Source organism: Hippoglossus stenolepis, chromosome 18 (assembly GCF_022539355.2).
Source record: "Hippoglossus stenolepis isolate QCI-W04-F060 chromosome 18, HSTE1.2, whole genome shotgun sequence".
In the NCBI taxonomy this organism is placed as follows: Eukaryota; Metazoa; Chordata; class Actinopteri; order Pleuronectiformes; family Pleuronectidae; genus Hippoglossus; species Hippoglossus stenolepis.
Genome location: NC_061500.1, coordinates 4785688 through 4808701, shown reverse-complemented (window position 1 = coordinate 4808701; position 23014 = coordinate 4785688). Strand labels below are relative to the sequence as shown.

The window sequence follows — 23014 nt, the reverse complement described above, 5'->3', positions numbered from 1 at the left end:
ACCTGTGTGTGTGTGTGTGTGTGTGTGTGTGTGTGTGTGTGTGTGTGTGTGTGTGTGTGTGTGTGTGTGTGTGTGTGTGTGTGTGTGTGTGTGTGTGTGTGTGTGTGTGTGTGTGTGTGGGCGTGCTCTTATATGCATGCCTGTGTGGCTCACCCACTCAGCAGTAAATTCTGTTATCCTTGGGGGTCCGGCTGTGCAAGGATTACACTGGCATCCCACTCTGGTTTTAAAACACAAACAAACACAGCTACTTGCACACAAAATCGTGCACGCAAGTACACACGTTGTGAAGTCCGCACAACCCACACACACACACACACACACTCTCACGCAAACGCGCACAAGCAGCTTGGCTTTGCCACGGCTCCGCTTTTCAATTTTCAGCTCAATTACATTCCACTGTTACCTATTCTAAACCAAGATCCCTCTTTTCCCTCCAGACACACACACACACACACTCTCACACACACACACACACACACTCGTACACACTTAACAAACGGTACTGCATCGCACTTAAGCCCAGGATTGTGTGGCCTCCTCAACTTTCCCTGAAGTGAGAGGAATCTTTTTTTTTTTCTTTTTTCACTTTGCTCTCTGCAGAATGTTTAGATGTCGGGAAAGCTGGATCGTATAAAGTCGTAGAAGAGCAAGTTGATTAAATTAGAATATAGCGAACAGTCAAAACAGCTACTGGATCAAGTCCTCCTGTCATTTATTTGCTTCCAAAGATAAACACCGCGCGGAGAGCGCCCCTTCAAGGCCGGGGCAGAACCCGCTCGTCTCCCGGGGAACGACGGGTGGATTACAGCCCAATATAATTGAAATCAAGGCTCATTTTATGTTTATGTTTATAAACCATGACTGTGAAGGAATAAAAAAAAAAAAAACTAATCACACTTATATGACTCTGCCAGACCGAGTGTAAAAAAATATGACAGTAAATCTCGGGGTGAAATATGTTTTAAATCAAACAACTTCCTTCATTAAAGCGAAGCCAGAAGTGGAGCGATATTTTTTTATTTATATATTTTTTTAACTCCAGCCTGCTTTTAATCAAATTCTCAGGATGGAGTTACTGCGGCTGCTGATTCCGCATGGCAACACAAAGTAGATGTTTTAAGTAAACCTGACAAATTTGGTCCGTTCTCTTCCAAGAATGTGTTTTTAACACTGTGGTTTCATTGTAAATTAGCAGCGAGGTGAAATTAATCTTAAAAGTAGAGACAACTTGGTCACACACACACACACACACACACACACACACACACACACACACACACTCGGACACACTCCCTGGTCTTACTAGCATTGCAGGCGAGCTTACAAAGGGAACAAACAGCCATGTAATGTGGCGGTTCCCTCTCATTGACACTGGGCACTGGAATGCAACACGGGGCGGGGGACTTGGGGACACCGTGTGTGTGTGTGTGTGTGTGTGTGTGTGTGTGTGTGTGTGTGTGTGTGTGTGTGTGTGTGTGTGTGTGTGTGTGTGTGTGTGTGTGTGTGTGTGTGTGTGTGTGTGTGTGTGTGTCATCCTGTCAGATTAGCCTAATGATTAGCATTACTGAGAACTGACAGCGAGAGGAAGGAACAATGAGCGTCATTTATCCTCTTTTTCTGTCTCTTGCCCACTCACTTTCTTTTTTTTCATCCCCCACCCCTCTGTTCCCCCTGTTGCTTTTAATCTCTGACCCCACCACCCCACCCCACCCACCCCACACACCTCTCTCCGTCGTCTCCCTCGCCGTCTGCCTGCCTCCCCCCTCTAACCGTTTTATACGCACATGATTCAGCAGCCCAACACTGTGGAAGCGGCAGCGGCAGCGGCTGATAACATACTGTATAATGACAGGTTGCCGTATCGCTCCAGGCCCTGTAATACAGCCGAGGTACCGAGTTCCAGTAAAGCTGTTTGTAATCAACTAATGATAGGTCACGAGGGTTGAGGCTGGTTGATACCCGTAATTTAAAATCACCACAAAAAAAAGGAGATAGAGAAAGGAAGCATTGAGAAGAATAAGTGCAGGAGAAATTGATATAAAAGGGACAGAGAGTGAAAAGATAAAATGAAAGAGAAGATGCACAGCGTTCTCTCCCTCTGCCTCCAGCCTTTTTCTCTCCGAGATACTATTGATCTTAATGTGATACTCCCAGCATTATAGGCATTAAAAAACTTTTTTTACATTTAAACTTTTCAGCAGTGATCTTTCAAAATAGGGGTTACAAAACTCCCTGAGTGGAAATGATCAGCTCGAGCCCCATTTTACAGCCTATGAGCGAAAAGATTGAGATACATATACAACTTTACTCTCAAAGGGTATGAGGCAGCTTGTGACCTTTCAAGGTAAATTTGATGGGGCACAAGACGATTGTAAGAAAATAAAAATACATACATAAGCTACAATATCAGTCACCTAAATATGCCTGATGCTTATTTCATCAAGATCCATTAATTAACCCCTGTAGGAATTTGCTGTAAACATCAAAATAGGCCTCTGGCAATGTTAAAGAAATCCCTGAATCCGCCCCCCTGATCCGAGTTCTCTGCCAACATTGAATCGGTGCTTCCCTGACCCACACCAAATCCTTCCACCAACTTCTGTGGTAATCCGTCATGTAGTTTTTGTGTAATCCTGCTAACAAGCACACAAATGCAGCGCAAATCCAACTCCGCGGAGGTTGTGTTTCTGTTCTTTTTCACCAACATTTCCATCGCACAACACTCGGGTTGAACCTCAGCCTGCGACGAAGGGTTTTTGAGTAAATTTAATTTCAAAGGACCAAAAGCCATGAAGGTTCAGAACAACGTCTTGGGGATTCTGCAAAGTTCACTTTATCGTGTCAGAAATCCCTCAAAGAAAATAACAATGTGTTTTACATTTATTTTTTTTTCTATATTGATCCCTTTTGGACCCCCAAAAAATTTTCCATTTTGTCATATCACGCAATCAACTTCAGGAGGTGGAGTTGGCCGAAGCCAGGGAGGAATAAGAGAAGGGAGGAGAAAGGAGGGAAAGAATGCACCGCTTCAACGCATCACTCTTGATTCAGGGTAACACTCCTCACTCGAGGCTCGGGCCCGTGTGTTTGTGTGTCTTTGCTGTCAAATCCAAACAAGCCTCAAAAGGAATGAGAAAAGGTGCGATAAGAGCATCCTGTTGCACTTGTGCCTGTTCCAGAGCGCTGCTGAGAGAATGAGATCAGCGTTTGCTCCTCCACTGAACCGTGCAGACCCACTCCCACTCGCTTTATTACCAAAATTTACTGTAGCTCTCCAGCTTGTCCTCCACAACTGGCAACTTAGGGGAACATCAACCCCCAAGGACGAGGGTATCGAATTTTATAATTACACTTTATTTGCTTGGGAACCGTCACAGAAGGACACGTTAGGGAGCATTACGAGGGATATGTCCTTAATTCCTCGGGCCGTCGTATCCTCGCTGTGACGCCTGATCTTTGTTGAAGAGCAATAAATCACCTCGGGGATGCACAGTGACCAGGTCATTCTACTCTGAGCAGAAGTGAACTTAGCAACGGCCGAGGGGAAAAGGTCGCATCCAATTTCAACATCACACAGGTTGCACAATCTTAACAGTTACTATACTCTATGATGACTCGATCATTAGCAGGTTTTAAGGAAGTACTTTGGTTTCTTTACTCTGGTTTTTCATTACTTACAAATTCTTCAGTAGCTCTTTCAAACTTACCTTGTTTGGTACAAACCTTCAAAGTTTTAGGTTTAGTCTGAACCAAAATATATTAATGTGTTAAAGGTGCCTCAGACCAAAGGAGCAAAATGTACTCCGGATCAAACTGAACCACAGTTCGGATGATTTGCGGTGTTTGAATTGGATAGTTTGGGCTTTCAGACCAATTACAGGAAGTTGAGACAGCAATAAACAACAATAAGTCCATTGGCCTAACACATGGGACATTTCTGCCCCAACACCACACCTACTGTATCATCAGCTAACTAACTGACACGACCATTATGTGAGCAGCACTGATAATCGCCTTTTTTGTTTTTCCTTGTGGATACGTACTGAGATAAAATGTCTATTCTCAGCCGAAGTTGCCAAGAGCTGAGATCTCCCAGCTTGGCTGGAGCCGGGGCTCGATCGGCAAGAGCACAGCTGGTGTGTGGAGGACCTGATTGAAACCATGAGGCGTAAAGTCTCTGTGCAAACATTCCATTAGAATAGCATTACAGTATTACCAAGAATCAGTGTTATAGTAGCCCCGAGGTGCGGAGAACTGCATGAAATACTGTGCCTCCTTCTTTGTTTCTCAGTTTTGTTGGTTTGAGTGTGTGCTCTCGTCTTGCTCGCTGGCTTTCAGGCTGTCGCAGCGTGTCTGCTGCTACCTGTTGGCCTTTATCTATAGCTCTCTACTCGTATCTAAAGGTTTCTACTCAGACTGTGCAGAACGACCCTCTGTGTCTCCACAGTAACGTGACACCTTTCATAACCCCATGAAGAGAATACGGTGTATGTGAGAAGACAGCACACCGCACAGCAGCTGGCTGAATTCACAACGAAGGCCTCAAGCTTTACCAGCCAGACACTTCTAATATCTGTCTCCCTGCCTGTCTTTGTTTCTGTCCGTCTCGTCCTGCTCCGGGTCTGACAGCTGAATTTACCAGAGTCAGCTGTTTCCACTCAAACATCGGGGACCCTGGTGGTACCTGCCTGTTTCGCTCCTCTGCCTCCGTGAGTGATGGCAGTTAGCCGTTTCTGCATTTGGCAGACTGACACCTCGGATTGGTCAATCCCAGCCTGTCACTCATGTCACCATCACCAACCACTGCGGCTGAGAGGCACACGTCTCTGACAGAGCCTCGGGCTATTATTGCCACGGTGACATCGAGCTTTACCTCTTAGCGGTGCTAGAGACATCTCAACTCAACAGCTTTAACACACTCAAATTTCAATTTTGCGAGGTTTAATACTGAATACTGCTTAGTGGAACTGCCTGGATTCTGATGGAGTGGCAATTTCTACTTTCATCATTGTGCTGGCACCGCATCGACCTCAGCAACTTTCCTACGTATTCCTTCACTTCACCAGCAACTTTCTTCAAGTAGCTTGTCCAGCATCAGTATGATGTACTCGTACTTTGGCTATCACTATGTTTCAGCAAAAGGAAGAAGGCTGAGGTTGTTATAGAAGTGGAATAGAGGCAGAAGGAAAGTCCCATGAGAATATGTCTTTCCTTGAGTGCAACATAGGGAATTTGACTTTTAAGGATTTGACCCGTACCGGTGAAGAGCAGAGGGAAACTATGGCTCTCGGTAGAGCAAAGACCGTCTCCAAGGTCCAACAGTTCCCTTAAGTTCAGTCAAGCTGCAAGAAATTGTGAACACTTGTGGATGTCAGTCCCCTTTATATTCCTGACTTTATTCCCTGGGAAATTGTTAAAAAAAAAAAACGCAGATGTAAAAGAAAGGTCCCTGGATCCGCCCTTTTTTGTCTGTGTCAACGCCAGGTTTCTTCTTGGCCCATCTCCTATCCTCCCAACAATTTTCATGGAAATCCATTGATGTGTAATCTCCCTGACATACAAACCAACCAACCAACAAATCAACCAACAGAAATATGAACTCCTTGGCAGAGGTTATAACTTGAAACAACCCCTTTCCGGAAAGTGAAGGATGATTACGATTGATACTGAAGTTTTTAAGTGTCACCCTATAATAAGTAAAGTATGACACGGTGCTAGACCCCATCCTGTTAGTGCTTGACCTGCTGTGGTGCCTCAAACAAAGACAATTAATCCTGAACCAGCCCATGCTCTGATGGAGCAGAAGACTGTTCTATCCCTTACGTCAAAACATGGATTTCAACTCAGCCATCTCTTAAAGTCCATAACTTTTCAGATAAATCTTATTTTGCTGCTTTTGTCTTAACCGAGCCTTTGTTTCGGCAGTAATGCATCGATTCCCCCCCAAAAAAAGGAATTAGAAAAGAGTGTGGATAAATGTCCAGGCATGTGAGGCTACAGCTTGAAAAGTTAAAATCCCGGTTTCGCTAAGAAGATTACTTTTAAATGAACAAATCACTCATGAGTGGCACGGCACTGTTCCCCCGAAACTTTCCATGGCTATCTCCACTGCTCTGTCAGGATAAATAATAATGAAACATGGTAAGAATGAAGTAGCATGAAAGGAATGCCTGGCCTCTCGAAGGCTTCTGGATTCAATGCTACTAGTTTGTGCAGAGGTCCGAGGTTAAACTAAATACACTCAGAAGAAGAGTCTGAATGAAAAATAAGAATTTGACTTCACAGTAAATGTGTTTATTTGTGTAAAAGGCCAAATCCGTCATACTTCTTCAGGGCCTTTCGGCTTTCAGATGTTTTTTCTTTTCCTTTATTCGACACCGTAGCCTTCTCCGGTTGCGGGAGGATGCAAATCAACCATTATCATGTCTGCTGACTGGAAGAGGAAGAGAGAAAGAGGAAAGCGAAGTAGAAAATTGAGAGGAAAGAGAAACAACTGGAAAGGATATACTGTGCGGTGAAGGAATTTGATCTCCCGCTGTGAGGTAATAGTTGTGTCTTTTAAAAAAAACAAGCGAACCTAAAGTCAAACTCACAGTTTGAGCTTTGCAACTTTGTTCTTTTCCTGAAATATTAAACAATGAGCATTAGGTAATGATTATTCATTGAGCGTTGGGGGACTTGAAAACTTTCCATTGCGCAGTGGGGCTATCTCATCAGAACACACCCACATTCTCTGAAGCATTGAGTGACTTGATGACTCTATCTTTCCCATAACATCTGCAGCCTTCACCATCCGAGGCTTCGGCAGCCGAGAAGTGTCAGAACGATTCCATAGGAAGTGTTTGACGTGAGATCGTGTTTATAAGTGTGAAGCTGCAGGAGATTCTGGTTTTATTTCCTGTGAAATTTAAGCCGTTATCCCGAGCTTTTTTGAGCAAGATGAGATTTGTGATGTCAGGTGGCTGGTGTGTGTGTGTGTGTGTGTGTGTGTGTGTGTGTGTGTGTGTGTGTGTGTGTGTGTGTGTGTGTGTGTGTGTGTGTGTGTGTGTGTGTGTGTCTGAGAGTGCGAGACAGACGAGGGGGCGGTGGCGAATTTAAGTGTCCAGGTATAATGGTCGTCTTCCTGTGTCTGACCCGCAGAGCTGCAGAGGTCAATACGAACCTTTCAACACCTCCTTCCCTCCTTAACTCCTTCTCCTCAAGTGTTCTTTAAAGGGCGATTCAACTTTACAACAGCTTGGGTCTTATATTTGTATATTTTGGGAACATTGTTCAGGACGAGAAAAACAATTCAACAGATCATTGATCTAGTCCAACCTCTTTTATGTCATCCTACACACCTCAGGGTTTCTCTTTGTCTCGCTCTCTCTCTTTCACTTATCAGCTCCTGATGCTCTCATAAGGTATTCATGCTCCTTTCATTCATTCATCTCTCACACATGGCTGTTTCCAATTGGCCCACAGACATTCCTGGAATGCCAGGGCATCATTGTTTTGTGCAGCTCGCTCCCTCGTGTTTCGGAGCCGCTCTGGCCCAGGGACTGTGAGCGAGGGGAGAAAAGAATCAAAGGAAAGGAAGGAATGCTTGGTGCATGTGTTTCAGTTCTCATGCACTGAGTCAGTAAGTTAATCTCAGCGATTGTATGAAACTACACTGGAGGCGCTGTGTAATCAAATAGAAGTGCAATAAGGGGCACTCCCACTCAGAAATATACACAAATGCGGAACACACTCGTTTTTTTATTACTTTGTTTTTACCTAACTTTATTTCTTATTTACCGAATCCGTAAAGTTTTTAAAAATACAAAAAATATTGCTGCATGCATACACAAGACACACACACACTTTAAAAGAGACATTCAAGTGCACATCATTTACGGGAAAACGCAGGCACATTGAATTCAATTACATATACATAGAATTGCATATTCACTTTACCGCATATAATTGCATACAGCCACGTACACACCGACATGTGCATACATCAGGATAGCCTCAGAGCCCCGGGATAAAAATATTACACCACAATTACATTACCGTTCGCCATGAAAGCCGGTCTGGACAAAAAGGCACCAGCTCTGTCTCTCGAAGATTTGTCCTCACAGTCTTATTTACATTAATCTTTCCCCCACGACACACGGGCCGAGCTAATCTAAAATGCAGGGAGCCCGGCGTTGGCAGGCCGATGCAAGCAGAGACCAAAACCATCTGCCCAAACAAGTTTTGCCATTCAGAGCAGCACAGGCTCCAAGAGGATGTGGTTTGTCCCAGAAGGATTCCTAATGTGAAAAACGTGATTTTTTTAAACCAAACGAGATGTGCATTATAGATAAACGGACTAATAAATGGATGGAGAGAAAGATGGATTTGTTAGCTGTGCTCAGAAAAGACTTTGTCGAGTTGACTCCGTGAAAGTAGAAAATGGTTAATAGATACTCTGTGCCAGGAAAGTTGGTGATTTTGTTTTTTCACCAAGGCCAAAGACAGAGCAGAATGTCGGTGTATAATCGGTGTGTCATTGTAGTTCTCTCTCTCTCTCTCATACTCCCTCTTAAGCCGAAACTCTCCCTTCTTCTCCTCCACTATTCTAAACCTGTCACACAAAAATTCTGGGTCTCGCGAAAGAGGATCTTTGTCACAGGAGGGCGCGTGCACACACACACGAACACAGCCGCACACACAAAGCGACAGGAAGGCGACCAACACAAGCAAATACCAATTACCACAGGGTCTGCAGCCCAGCAACCAGGCCACTGGATGTCATTGTCCCTCATCACATTTTTTTTTTGTCTCTCTCTATTTCTATTTCCATCTTTGTGGGGACCAGTGTGAGTGTTGTGGAGTGAGGACATGTTGGGGAAAGAAGGGACGTGGTGGTCGGTCCTCTCATCTTCAAAGGGCGGTGGGAGCGTTACGACTTGGCTTAAAGGTTTAGGTTAGAGTTTGGGTTTAGTGTTAGGGATGGGGTCGACATGTGACTGTCCTTACGAAGATAGAGATGATGCTTGAACTTAGGTCTGGGTGTGTGTGTGTGTGTGGGGGGGGGCTTGTGTGTGTGGGGGTGTGTGTAAAACCCAGAATTTTTGTGTGACAGGTTTAGAATAGTAAAAGAAGAAGAAGAGAGTGTGAGACCGAGACTCCATCACGATTTGTACCGTGTGATCTCAAGGATTAAAAATGGAGGTTCCTTGTATATTGTTGCATGTGTCATTTAAGCGATCGCCCCCATTTAATTGATGAAATCACTTAAGACACTTCATCATAACTTTCTTGAGGTAGAAAATGCTTTTCTCTGCTGTTTAACTGTAACATAAAGGATCTAAAAACAGGGCATAACATGACATATTGAAACAGAAAAAATGTTGAATTTCAAATCCGTGTCTGAAACTTGAAATCAGAGATGTTTTTTTAACGTGTGTGGTTGCAAGAGTTCCGCATTAGAGCCAGAGGCCGAGTCCTGGTTAAACTTGAAATGAATAATTGATAGAATCTTGGATATTGATTGATAAAACGAAAGGAGCGAGGCTTAGAGAGGCTCAGAAAGAATAGATGGTGTCTCTCTTCCTCTCTTTTACTCTATTTTTCTCATTATGATTTATGAGCCACAGTAAGTTGAGTTTGTGACCTATTATCATTCAAAGGTAGCCTCAGCCACCTCACGTGCACGTGCAGGTGTGCGTTTCGTGGGGCGAACAAAGGGCGTCCGCCAAATCCCATGCAACATTTAGCAATTCAAAACCAGATGATGAAAGCGCCCTAATTCAAATAACATTTATTCATGAGTGGTGTCCTGTCTGCCACCGACTCACGGTTCACGGAGAAAAAGGGGACAACATGCACAATGTCATTTTAATTAGAATCACTGTTTTATTGTCTTTAATATTCATACTCGTCTTTGATTTGTTTTCTCCTACAGCTGCATTATCCCTCGTCCGCTCCGCTCCGTTCTCCTTCAATCAATTTTCATTAATGCATAGGAAGCTTTTGATGTTTTGTTGTCTGTAAAGAATCTGATGAAAGAATCATGTCCAGTTTCATCTCCTGTCTTCTGTTCATGTGCTTTCTCTTCTTCTCTTCTTGTCACTGTCCCGTTTTCTTCTTCTTCTTCTTCTTCTTCTTCTTCTTCTTTCATCCCCGCCTCTGGTTACACCCGTCCTTTCCCATCACGTCCTCATTTCCCTCCTTCTGATTTCTTGTCTTCGATGTTCAAACACTGAATGTTTCTACATCCTGTGGCATTGTTCGTACTCTGCCACTGAGCCAACAAGTCACTTTTGTTTACGACTGTGATTTGGTATTAAGATCACCAAGTTGAAATCAGGAACTACACACCAAGGCTAAATGTTGAAAACAGTGCAGAACTGCCCTAAATAGCGGTTTATACACAAACACTGCCATCAACACATCTGTAAACTCTGTCAAACAACATCATTCTGTCTTTGCAAACACAAATGACGCACGTGATTATTTGCACATCGAGCAGGGAAGTGAGAACTTGGCGCTGACCACTTGCGATTGGATCTCTCAGGACGGACGGCCTAAGAGAAGAGAGCCACGTCTCTGTTGAAGTGTTCAGCCTTAAGTTTAATGAGTAATCGAGGTCTTTTAAATGTTAATCAAACTGTTTTTAGAAGCAGCGTTTGCATTGGAAAAAGTTTTTCTCACCTACTTTGTCAGAAATAGTCCAGTTTTTGATTCGCCCTTGCAAACCTATGTTGAGCAGCTGGCATTAAACATCTGTCTCCTTGTACGTACTCACCCTTTATGCGGTGCGGTCATCTAGCATCGATGCTTTAGACCTCACTCACTCGTAACAAACCACATCTCTTATAGTGTGAGCTGCGCTGCTTTGATTGACGCCACTCACTCAGGGCGAAATTAGTTCAATTAAAGGAGTAAACACCCCAGAGTTTGAATAATTCGCTCCAAACATGGCTGACGTGAGCGAATACTTGTGCTCATCCTCCTCCCGCCTGCACTGCTTCAGTTTTTAGTTTTTCCTCCAGCCTTTGTTTTCATCTTTGAACTCCTCCAAGTAGCTAATAAGCTCATTTGATTGATTACTGCTAATTCCACGAAGCCTAAACCGGGGTCCCTGCAGCTCCCATTGTGCGTGTGCCAGTGTGTGTTGTGCTCTAAATTGTGCGTTCGTGACTTCTTTAACTGACACTCTCAGATGAGGAGCCGGTTGATTGAGATGGCCCCAATTACTCTCTGTGATTAATTGAGTGTGATTGGACGTCGTCTCTGGCATCTCATTGTGGGCTGTATTGACAGGCTAATTAGTTGCCCGGGTGACCGCTTACACGCAGCTGTGTGTGACAGTGAAGTGACCCCACGGCAGCCAGTGACGCCCACGCCTTATATTTGTAGGCTTGTGTGTGTGTGTTTGACCAAATACACACTGAGAGGATCCGTGGACAAAAGACAGCAGCAGCAATATCGTATTCACATCATGAATTAATTAGACAGAAAGCTGCTGCAGAAATGTTTTTATTGGGAATTCATCTTCATAGAGCCATAAATTAAAAAAAAAGAAATAGGATTCCTCAAATTAAGGTCTGGACTATTGATCCAAAAGAAGAATTTCAGAAGCCAAGGTTAAACCGACAGAGGCAGAGATAGAAAAGAAGAAGCGCCACATTTACGAAGTGCTGCAACTTCAAAAAGTGACAGAATATAAGCTTTTCCAAAACTGAGGCTGCGAAGTACTTATTTGAATAAGTATCGGTGATGAATGAAATGCTTGAGATACAGTGGGTGAATCAGACTTAGCACCGCTGGCGTCGCATTTTTCTCTCCTAGAGTTACAGATAGAAAACACATGCAGAAGTAAAAGCGGTTCTTAGACGTGATGCTGCAGTGAAATGTCTGTCTGCTCTTTGTAAGTTCCCCGAAGGATTGTCTTTCCTCTTGTGCTGGTTTTCTTCAACGTTTATTTTGGAGACACTTGGTCGCCGCTGGAAATACTCTGGATACTGATTGAATATCAGGACACTCACTTTATTTTATAGACTTTTTATAGAATTTTATAGAATTGTAAAAGAAAATGGTAAAAAAACTGTGGCAGCAGAAGATGCTTAACATTTACAGTAACCTAAATATTTTTTACATAGAATTATACCTTATTTAACATTCAAGACCATTAATCAGTTGAAAAATCTGGTGGAAAATCTATTTTTCTTAATTTACGGATTACAACTGTGAGTTCATATTTTTAATAAAAGTAATTGTTAAATTCTGTGAAATATCTTCTTCACAGTGTATATTGGATTCTTTTAATTATTTACATTAACCTACACATATTGTTTTATTAAATACATTTGTTTTAGTCTTTGGAAAGTGATAATATACTCCAAGTTGTTTCTTTTGATGTAGAAAAATAAAATACTTGCCTACAAACTGTATATTCCTACATTTTATCTGTTATTTTCGTACTTTATAACATGTGTGCAAATGTAATCACTTTCAAACATCCCAAGATAAATCCACATTGACATTCAGGCGATTGATGATTAACAATTCGGAGTAAAATTCCAAAACACAAGCTTCGAATCTAAACTTTAGAAATCCCCAAAAACCACAAACTTGGAAATCCCCCCCTGACCTCTGACTCTCACTCTTAACTCATATCAAACTATTGGAAGTAGCTGGAAACAAAAACGTATCTAACACCCGTCTCTGTAACATTGTTCTGTTGACTGATTCCTCTTTTTCCTGGACACACCCTGGAAGCTGTGAGCTGTGCAAACACGCTCCGATATCGTTTTCCCCCACATGGGACACGAATCCTGTCCGACCCAGCGGCTCATGTCGTTTTTCCCATGTCTGCAACAATGACGGGGTTAGTGGCTCCTAAAGACGGGTCGACCCCGGTGTGTGTTACCGACTGTAAATGAAAGGAAGAATAAAATTGTTTGAATGGAGCCGTTATCAGTGAACTGGTCATATCAGGAGTATACATTACTCATTGGCTGCTTTCCATTGGGGCCAGTGAAAACCCATGTAGCCTGTTCAATGAAAGTTAACAAACCTTATGAAGTGTTTTTCTTTTATTATTGTATTATACATATGACATTTTGAGAGTGAACTAAACATTTAGAGCTGAATAATTTCACCTCAGTCACATAGATGGGTGGAGCTTTCCATCACTTCACCGTAGGAAACTTCTGATTCCTCTCATTTCACCGTGAGGCGAATCAGAAGCAGAGTCAGGTTTAATTATCTGTATTATCGTTGAGTCAGAGCAGGCAACGGGGGAAGTTTATCTAACATTAGCAGCACGTTATTAGCTGTTAGATAACGTAGTCAAGCCTGTTGGCTCGTCTTATCTTTTACCTTTACATTCATGGTTATATATATATATATAAGACATCCCTTGGCTTTCTGTTTTTAGTCTGTTCTATTTGTGCAGCTGATTCACTCCTATAACATGACTTGCTAAAGCGAACAGTAGCCAAACAGGAAGCGAGAGACAGAGGATAATTAGCTTTTCATAGATCTTTAAAAACTAAATGAGGTAAAGACATTGTAAGGTCAGGAAGGGATTTTTTTGGGGGGGGCGGGATGGATAAAATGTATAAATATGTCATATAAAAGGTAGAAAGTTAAGTTTTAAGACTTGAATTAATCTCCGGAGAGCAAAGAAATTACCTGAAAGAGCCCTTAACAATGAAGCACCGCATGTGAAATGAAAAACCTTCAAAGAAAAATAAAAGAAGACGACAGGAGAGTAATTGGAGGAACAGAAAAGACAAGTTATAGAGTATTTATATAAATCTTGTTTAGTTTAATAATACATTTGGAACTTGACTGTCTGATAGTGCAGCTGTACACATACTGTACATGAGGAGTGTGTGATTGGGGTAGGAAGGGTAAGAGGGTAGGAAGCTGCTGGGAGAAAGAGGGAGTGGTAGACAAGTATGCGGTTGACTAGCTGTGAAGAAAAGACACTAATCTTAGAGGAGGCCAGAGTTGGCATAACATCACATCGCTCCTTTTTTTTTTTCTCCGGCCAACCTCTTTTATTCTTCTTTTGCTCCACCACTCCAATATCCTTCCTTTCTCAACACAGCATCCTCCCTCCTCCTCCTCCTCCTGTCTCCTTTACGTTTTCCACTTCCACATGCTGCTTAAATTGTCTCTTTGTCCCCCCCCCCTGCTCCGTCTGTTTTCATATTTTCAGTATATTAGATTATTTAATAGATTTGCTTGGTTCAAAATCCTTAAGAGAAGATAATGAGTCATAGCAGTTTTATATACACACAATAGTATGTGAACAGAATTTTTACGACATTTCCTACATTTCCAACATTAATTAAAAGCAGACTTTACTCAGATGGATTGATTGAGTGATGTTGGACCCGACCTGATAACTTTGGAAGCAAGATGGTGTCAAAACAAACTAATTTGACTCATTCATCAGTGTTACTGTCACTTTTCTGTTTGTCTGACTTTTAGTTTTATATGAAATACTTGTGAAACTCAGAATTTAACAGTTCCTTGTATTTGTTCTCTCTCTCTCTCTGTAGTTTCGCCTCGGGAGCCCACGGTCACCTGTCGATCCAACACTTACCCTAAAGGCTTCTACTGCAGCTGGCACCAGCTCTACGCAACGTACATCCCCACCACGTTCGAAGTGGACGTACAGTAAGTTTATCAACGTGTCCGGGTGCAACTTGTGGATTTAGTCGTCTTTTCGTCCTCTCCATATGTTGGTGTCACCTACGACCTATGACCTTACGACTTAAGTATTTTTGATACTAGGTAGAAAGTTAAATCACAGATGACTATGATTCACTTGGATTTTACACTGTATTAGATATAAATTTTAAAATGTTTTAGGCCCAATTCATTTAAAAAACACACAGAACAGAGAGAAAAACACTGCATGGAAACTAAAAAATCCAACCTAACATGTGAACAAGATGATTTACAGTTTAAGTTAAAAACTAAAAAATATCATCAGTTTGGATTTTCTCCGCATTAAACCCCTCGGTGTCACCGGGGGTGCAGGCACGTTGTAACAGGACAGTGGGCAGATCTCAGATATTCACGCTGTGTGGATGGAAACCCAGTGAGTCTGTCTCTGTCATGTTCCCTCTGATATTCCCAGATCACAGCGTCCCACAGCGCCCGCCGCAGCAGGTGGATTCATTAATGTTGTAACAGCAGCATTATTCTGTGTGAATAATAATGAGGAGTGAAGCAGGGGGGACAGAGGGAGAGAGAGAGAGAGAGAGAGAGAGGCACAAAGGAAGAGGACTATAAAGAGATTAGCAGGGAGAGTGGCAGCGTGAGTGTCCTGGTCGCTTGTTTTTTGTGCACGGAGGAAAGAAGCATTCAACAGGTGGAGAGATGCTTATTTTGATGTTTTTCTTGGCATGAGCAAAAGCCTTGTATGTTTTTTTTTTTTCCCTCAAGATCCTAACAAAAGAGAACTGTCTCTGTCCTTGTGTGTGCTCTGTTGCTGGCATTTATTTGCGATAGATAAACTGTTCCCTTGAGACAACTGACTCACTATTGACCGAATTTAAATCTACTGTTTGAAGTTGGACAAGATTTAGCCTATAAACATGTGTAATATAAATTATAATATGTAAAAGCACGTACAAAAACCAAAGTAAGCTGTTAGAAGTCCAGTTCATGTACCAAACACGTGTGTCCTGATCAATGTAATGATGCTTTAGTTGTGATTGTGAGCTCTGTTGTAAGTCGCTGATATCTCACTTTGTTCTGCAATAACAATTAATGCTAACATAATGTAGATTAACATTATGACAACATGTAGCCGACTTGTAAATGTACAATAAAGAAGTAAAACTGTAAAGACAATGTACACAAAGCAAAGTAAGATAGTAAAAGTCAAGTCTGGCTACAACTGTCTGTGTAGCAGGAGGTAGAATCAGCACGTTTTAATGTTTGAATACAAAGTTTGGACGATTGACTTGAACTAGAAGAGTAGAGCCAGGGCCGAACATTTATTCATCAAGATCCATAAATCATTTCCTCGTATATATCTGCCCTATCTTAAAAACAAAATAATTCATCCACCACTGTGTGATGGATTGTTTCTCGGCCCACGTTCAATTCCTCCACCAAGTTTCGTAGAAATCTGTCAAGTAGTTTTTTGCGTAACCCTGCCCTTGATTCCCCTTCTCCTCTCCAGACACAACCAGCGTTCACTGGAGGTGCAGAAAGACTCCGTCCACAAGAACCGCTGCCACGTACGGTTTCCTGAGGTCTTCTCCAGCTTCCCTTACAAAGTGAACGTGACGGCGGTCAACCCCTTGGGGAAAGCCTCCGCCACCACCTCCTTCGAGGAGTCCAGTATAGGTACGTTTTTATTGTGTCGTGTGGTTTTCCCTTTCATTCTCCTTTGCCGCAACTTTATTCTTTCTCGTGTGAGAGCCCATATAAAGTGACAGGTGTTGTATTAGACACTTGTAACACTCAGGACCGAATGTGATTCAGAGTGAATCACAGTGAAATGGTTTAATTAAAGTTCCGAAGGTTCAAAAGAAAAAAATGTATTTTGAATATTTCTGAAATATTTCTTTCTCACTTATTCAACCTGCAGAATAATAAAAAAACCTTTTTCATTAAAGTTAACGATTTTGGGTTTTTACGGTCAGGGACAAATTTAAGACCCATCTCCTACACGGAATGGACTAAAATACCGAGTGTCACGGCATCTCTGTGAGGATTCCAACCCCTGAGCAATTTTGAAATTTGTTGCACGACAGATGACTGATTTAATTCACTCCTGGTTCCCTCTCTGGAGATTCGTTGAGCACACACATAGCTCTGCTTGATGCCAGAAAGACAAAGAAAGGTACAAAATTTCAACAGCCAAATAAATGTCAACGGGCTGAAAGAAGAGAGCACAGCAGCGTTGTCCATTAGCGAGAAACCCACTGACTGTGCACCCAGGTCATTACCAGAGGCACTAGATAATAACCAGGCCACCTCTGAACCTGTTCCTGCAGCAGAACGTTTTTAATTCAGGCTCGGACGGGATGTGACAGTAATCAATGCTCAAAATTAACCTTAAAACGTAGTGCTTTGATTGACTATTACATTTCCCCTTTAAAGTTGCCCGGTAAGTACTTGTAAAGAAAACTGCAGGTTGAGATTGTGAAGTTTTTGTTCCCTCATAGGCTGCACAGGGCCACATAATACCAGCAAGACTCTTAGAATTCATAAGCGGCTCAGGCCCGGAAAGCAGCGGAGAGGAGAAATTCATTTTAAAGAAGGAATGAGGAAGACTTTGGCAGATAAGGGAAGTTACTGCCGGCAGTCCTCAGCGCCGTTGTATTGCCCCGAGTGCGATACGGGTGTGCATGACGCACAAACACGACTGTGGCGAGCGCGAGTCGGTTGAGAGGGTGTATTGAAAAAGGAAAGAGAGAGTGTGTGTGTGTGTGTGTGTGTGTGTGTGTGTATACATATAAGTAACCAAATGAGGCAGTGACATGCTCTGCCAAGCGCCGGACACAGGACTCATGAAAATGCTAATGCTAGCCGGATTAGCGCCTTGGCTGAGGAAATATCCCACAACTATTGGTGATAGCAAAATACCCCACTGCTCCTTTCATTGCCTCTGCTCTCCCATTCATCCCTGCACGCCCTTCTCCTGACTTTGTACTTTTTATTATTCTCTTCCCTCCTGGTTCTTCCCCTCTAACTCTTTCCCTTCTCTATCCCTCTGCTGCCATCAACCAAATCTTCTCGGGGTTAAGTTTGAAAATGTCATATTTTTGGCACAAATGTCTCGCAATTACTTTGTCAAACTTCTTAATTTTGCAGTTAGAAAACGATAAAATGTTGCGTTACCACAAAGAAAGAAGAAATCAGCTTTTTATTCCACATTTAACTACATCTGGATTTTGTTTAGATCTGCATCAAATTGACAATCAACAAAACTGTTTTAAAACTCAAAAAAGTTAAGACGTTCCTGGATCCGTAACCTGATCTGGATCTGACTGATACTTCATGCTTCCACCAAGTTTTGGGGAAATCTGTCCGGTAGTTTTTGTGTAACGCTGCTGACAATCAGACACAGATAAAGACATACCCTCTTCGGTGGAAGTAATAAAGGCTTTAAATACTGTGGTGTGTTTAAAGAAGCTAAGACCACTTGCTTTTTGTCTTAGTATAACTGATAAATCAACACAGCTGCTGTAATTGGTCAAAAAGAACGAAAAGACCTGTTATTGTCAAAGAAAACACAGTTTGAAAAGGGCAAAACTTCATAAAAACATGTTTTCAAACTGGTCTCTCCTTCATCATTCCCACGTTTCCCTTCTGTTTCTTTGCTTTTCTGCGTCGTATTATTCATCCTCCTCTTCATCGCCTCCTTGTTAAAAGTCTCTCTCATGCCATTCTAGGTTGTAAGTCACATTCATTTTCGGGGACAACGAGGCAGATCGTAAATAAATAAAACAATTTCATGCTTCCTGGTGCACTTCTGAATTCTGAGTGGGAGTAAGACAATTCTCAACTGTCCTTGTTCATCCGACCAAAGCTGGGATGAAATTAGATGAGATGAGATTGTGCGTGCATGTGTGTGCATGTGCGTGAGCGCTTGTGTGTGTGTGTGTGTGTGGGTACAGTTACAAAGAGATCCCTGAAGGAAGCTCCAGACTCATCAAATGATTGATTAAAACTTTCGAGTGTCACAGTGATCAAACGACAACTGAAGTGTAAAGGCTGCTGCAGTTAAACCATTTATACACACGACAAAGAAAAACTTTTACACCACCTGGGCACCGGCTGTCATTTGGTGCCGTGTTTCACATTCACTGGGATTTAATGAATAGAGTGTAACCTAATTCCAAAAAAGGGTGAAGCAGCATCATTACCTCGACTGAATTTCAACCTTTTAATTCACACTGAAAAAAGTGATTGTGTTCATTTGAGGTTTACTTTGTGGGAAAACACAAAAAGAGCCCGGCCTCTGGAGTAGTCAGTAAAAAGCAGATTTTAAAAGCGAAGAGGTCAATGACAGCGAGAGAATAATTCTGTTTGTTTTCCTCACGCAACCAAATCTCCAGGCTTCACTTACGAGCTGATCTGTTATTCAGGTCTATTCATTTAGCAGAAGAAAAAAGAAAATGAGCGTGTTGTGATATTTTGCTGACTCCCCACAAAAGGAGGTCAGAGATCGGCAGGAAAAAAAAAGCCCTCCTGGACCTGGCGGAGGTGTGGAGTCATTCTAACTTAATTGCTGCCTTGTATAAAACCTAACAAGTGCAACTGTCTCTAGGAGAGCAGAAGGTTTCTGAAGAGCAGTAGTGCAATTACTTAGAACCCAAGAGAACCCAAATCCTGCAGAGCTGCTTCAAGGGAATGAACGACACAAGCTGGAGGTCAGATTGTTGTCAGAGTTTCAAGATGCTGCATGAAAACACAGAGTAAGATTGTGTAATGTTTAATTTCTAGGGATGTCAAGCGATTAATTGTGGTAAATTGATCTAAACTAGTTGCGTAATATCTATATTTGCCATGAGAAGTAGAAGTTCAGTAATTATGATTATTAATAAGTGCTTCATGCTGTTGTTGTGATTTCCTAAGATTCAATATTTACATGAAGAAAGTTGATGGAATCACATTAATTCACATTCGTCCATTAGAAAACTGCACTGAATTTGGCTGGAGACCTGGAAAATGTTCATTATTTTGATTATGGTGTTTAAATGGGTTGATAATTGAATATTATTTGTCTAAATATGATTATTGCTTATTCCAAGTATGACCTCGAACAGGTTGAGGTAATTAGAAAATGTTTTAATTCAGTTCATATCAGTATATTTGTGTCCATGTAAACATAGTGAAGATTTTAACACTTTAAATTATATATATATATCAGCTTTGTTCACAAACCATGGGCATTGTGAATGGAGGAGCATTAATATGCTGCTCTTACATCACACATTACAGCTTTTTCTTAAAGAGCAGACTTTTTATTTTGAAAACCTTTTTGTTCCATTGTCCTTTTTGAGTAATTCTGTGAGGTATCTCCGTGGATCCTGACACTCTGTTTCTACCCATTTTTCCCATTTGTTCAAGTGCACTGATGGACGTCATCATCCAGTATTTTTTGGTTCTTTTTGAAAAAGCTATTTATTACAGAGCATTGACGGTCAGGTGCGAGAGAGGAGCTACAGAGTTTTGTCCCTTTTTTTTTTTGTCATGCGGTCACACCTGGATGCATTAAGTAAAAGAACTCGATGGCAGCTAATAATGGATTTAGAAACACTACAACCAGAGAGAAGGAAAAACCTGGATGAGCTCAGACACGCATTGGTACATTGAGCTCCACATGCAGATTAAGCTTTTGCAGATCTCACAATGTTTTATCGCTTTTCTGCTGCATAATCTCAGCGACTGTGAGACAAGTTTGCACCACTTTTCTTTTTCCTTTTTGGGAAGAAAGATTAGTCGCTCCGCCTCCTTGTGTCTTGTTCCATTTTCAGCAGACGGTGCATAAAACATTTGAAAGATAAAGTAAACCTGCTCACTTACATCTCCAGCCAAGAGAAGGACAGGTCACGGGGACTGTTTGCAACGTGACGCTTAAACCACGAAAGAGCCGCAGTGATGTGGACGCAAATTAGAATAAACAGCGCCATGGGAGGCATGACAGACGTTTTTAGACCAAAGCATGAATAGATCTGGGATCTGATAAAATGAGACTCTTATGATCACACAACTTTCTTGTATTATTTATTTATTTTTTCTATTTTTACCTGGGTTAAAACATCTTTTAACTTTTATCCCCATGTTTTTAATTAATCCAAAAGATGGCGAAAGTCTATTTTGAATCATCAGTTGTACATTTGAACCGTCGTCCAACTGTTTCCTTTTAAAAGCTGCGCCGGTCAGTGAAGTTAAACTCCCGTTGTCTCTGTAGATTTCAAACTCTCGGTGCAGGAGAAGGTCTTTTTCTTGTTTTAGTGTTATTAGTTGTGCTTGGTCAGATTTCAGGTGCCTTCCCAGAGGTCATCAAAAGAGGAGGATGTGTTCATTGCTCATGCAACACAAAGCTAATGCTCTGTGTTTCAAGTCAGATGAATGCTTTAAAAGCCTTGGGGAAATCCCGCCCATACAGATTTCCCTCAGTTTTGTTCTCTGCTTGCATGTGTTGGACAAAGCTTGATGTGAACAAAGAGCAGTATTTCTGCTCCGTGGTCTCCTCGGACTTCACTTTGGCTTCGCTCTGCCTGGATCCACTTTTCTCTCTCCGCAGAAAGAGCGATTTTAATAATAATAGGTTTATTGCAAATCGCTCTGTGCAACGTTGGATCTAATATATTTGGGTACAGCACCAAATTTAATGTTTGTAGACTGTGCAGTGATAACACCTCCTGAATCTTATGCTACAATGCAGGTCAACATAAATCGTGAAGAAAGAGTTGAAGCTGCAAGCAAAGGGATTGATGGGATATTTCTGCAGCTTACTGACAAATTGGGAGGGTTTGTATTATAGAGGATTGTGGAGAATGAGATATATCCCATGATTGGAGCAGTGCAGCTCGAGTCGGCTTCCTGAACTAGCTCGTAAGCTTCGCTCCATTAATTGCAGCTTGAGTGAATTCAGGGGGGTTCACAGCTGAGGCAGCCGAACGTCCACAGCTGGCTGAAGGCAGGAAAAGGAAATACTGGTTAGGAACAGGCACGAGGAACAGGCACATGGATATCTACGACATTATAGTCTGAAGAATGTTATGATGAGGTTAAGCTCAGTCGAGGTTCTTGAACCGTGAGTTTAATGAGACCGAGAGATTGAACCCACGACACAGGAAAATGTACAGCAACACAAGGAAAGGTTTCTGCAGAGCTTCAAAAACTCAAGTTTTTTCCTTCTCCTACCTCATTGTTTAAACTCGCTGCCCCAGGTTTGTTCAGAACTCAGATTTTCTGTCAACTATTTGAAGCCTTGAGCCCCAAAGTTAGTGAATATTACTGGGAATCAAAAGAAAGACAGATTTTCCACACTTCCCCATCCATTAGTTAATGTGTGCTGTGCTGTGATGGGTTGAGACAAATGTGTTGAACCTTGAGCCAAGCTGCTCTGATCTTCGGGGGATGCTTCCAATCTCTGTTGGCCACTGCTTCAACCGAAGGATGTTTTTTTTTCTCGATTTCCAGAACCGCACAATAATAAAGCGTCTTTCTAATCAAAAACAACACATTTGTGTGAAGGAATATCAACGTGCGGGTTTGTAACAAATCACTCTTGAGACTTTGAAATGTGGCAATCTGTTGCTTTAATATAGTCGTTAAACTTCGTGTTTGGAAATCTCCTTATCTGAGCTGTTTGTTCGCTGCTTGTGTGGCACCTTTTATCCCCTTTATGTGCTAAATTGGTGGTAAATAATTGTTCTTACCCCCACAGTCAAACCAGATCCTCCAGAGCGAGTGACGGCCACCCCGATCCGTCTCAACCCTCGGAGGCTGGAGGTATCCTGGCACAGCCCGGCCACCTGGCCCGACATCGACAACTTCCCCCTGAAGTACTTCCTCCGGTACCGACCGCTCATCCGGGACCAGTGGCAGCATGTGAGTTCTTTGTTTGTGTGTGTGTGTGTGTGTGTGTGTGTGTGTGTGTGTGTGTGTGTGTGTGTGTGTGTGTGATATTCACGTATCGTCATTGACAATAAGTCGAGGTGGCAAAAGGAATACAGTCTGGAAAAAGGTTGAATCCACAGGAGCCAACGGAATCGTTTCTCCGAGCCAAAAACAAAGGGGGTTATAAATGATCAGTGTTCAGATCTCCATAACCAAGAGCTGTAAGTCAACACTGGAAAACACCTGTTGGAGCGTTATTTAATATATGAAAATCTCTGGTTATTGTTTCGTTTCTGGAAAGTGCTGCTTTAAAGAAACCGATCTGCCCTCCTACGTATTACAGTTTCAATTCAATGCAGATTTTTTAGAAGCTGATAAATGTCTTTCTGAGAATGAGCTTCTTTTGCAATAAATAAGCTTTTTTTTGTGCATTTTTTTG

At 42.1% G+C, this 23014-nt stretch overlaps 1 protein-coding gene across 2 annotated transcripts in view; it reads left to right on the top strand.

The window, feature by feature from the left end:
• Positions 1-23014, top strand: part of cntfr (ciliary neurotrophic factor receptor) — a 199000-nt gene that overhangs the window by 154200 nt on the left and 21786 nt on the right. For both annotated transcript variants that reach the window (XM_035184508.2, XM_035184507.2), the window contains 3 exons: positions 14535-14652; positions 16172-16338; positions 22403-22566. In XM_035184508.2, coding sequence (XP_035040399.1) covers positions 14535-14652; positions 16172-16338; positions 22403-22566 — 449 coding nt within the window. The remainder of the gene's footprint in view (positions 1-14534; positions 14653-16171; positions 16339-22402; positions 22567-23014) is intronic.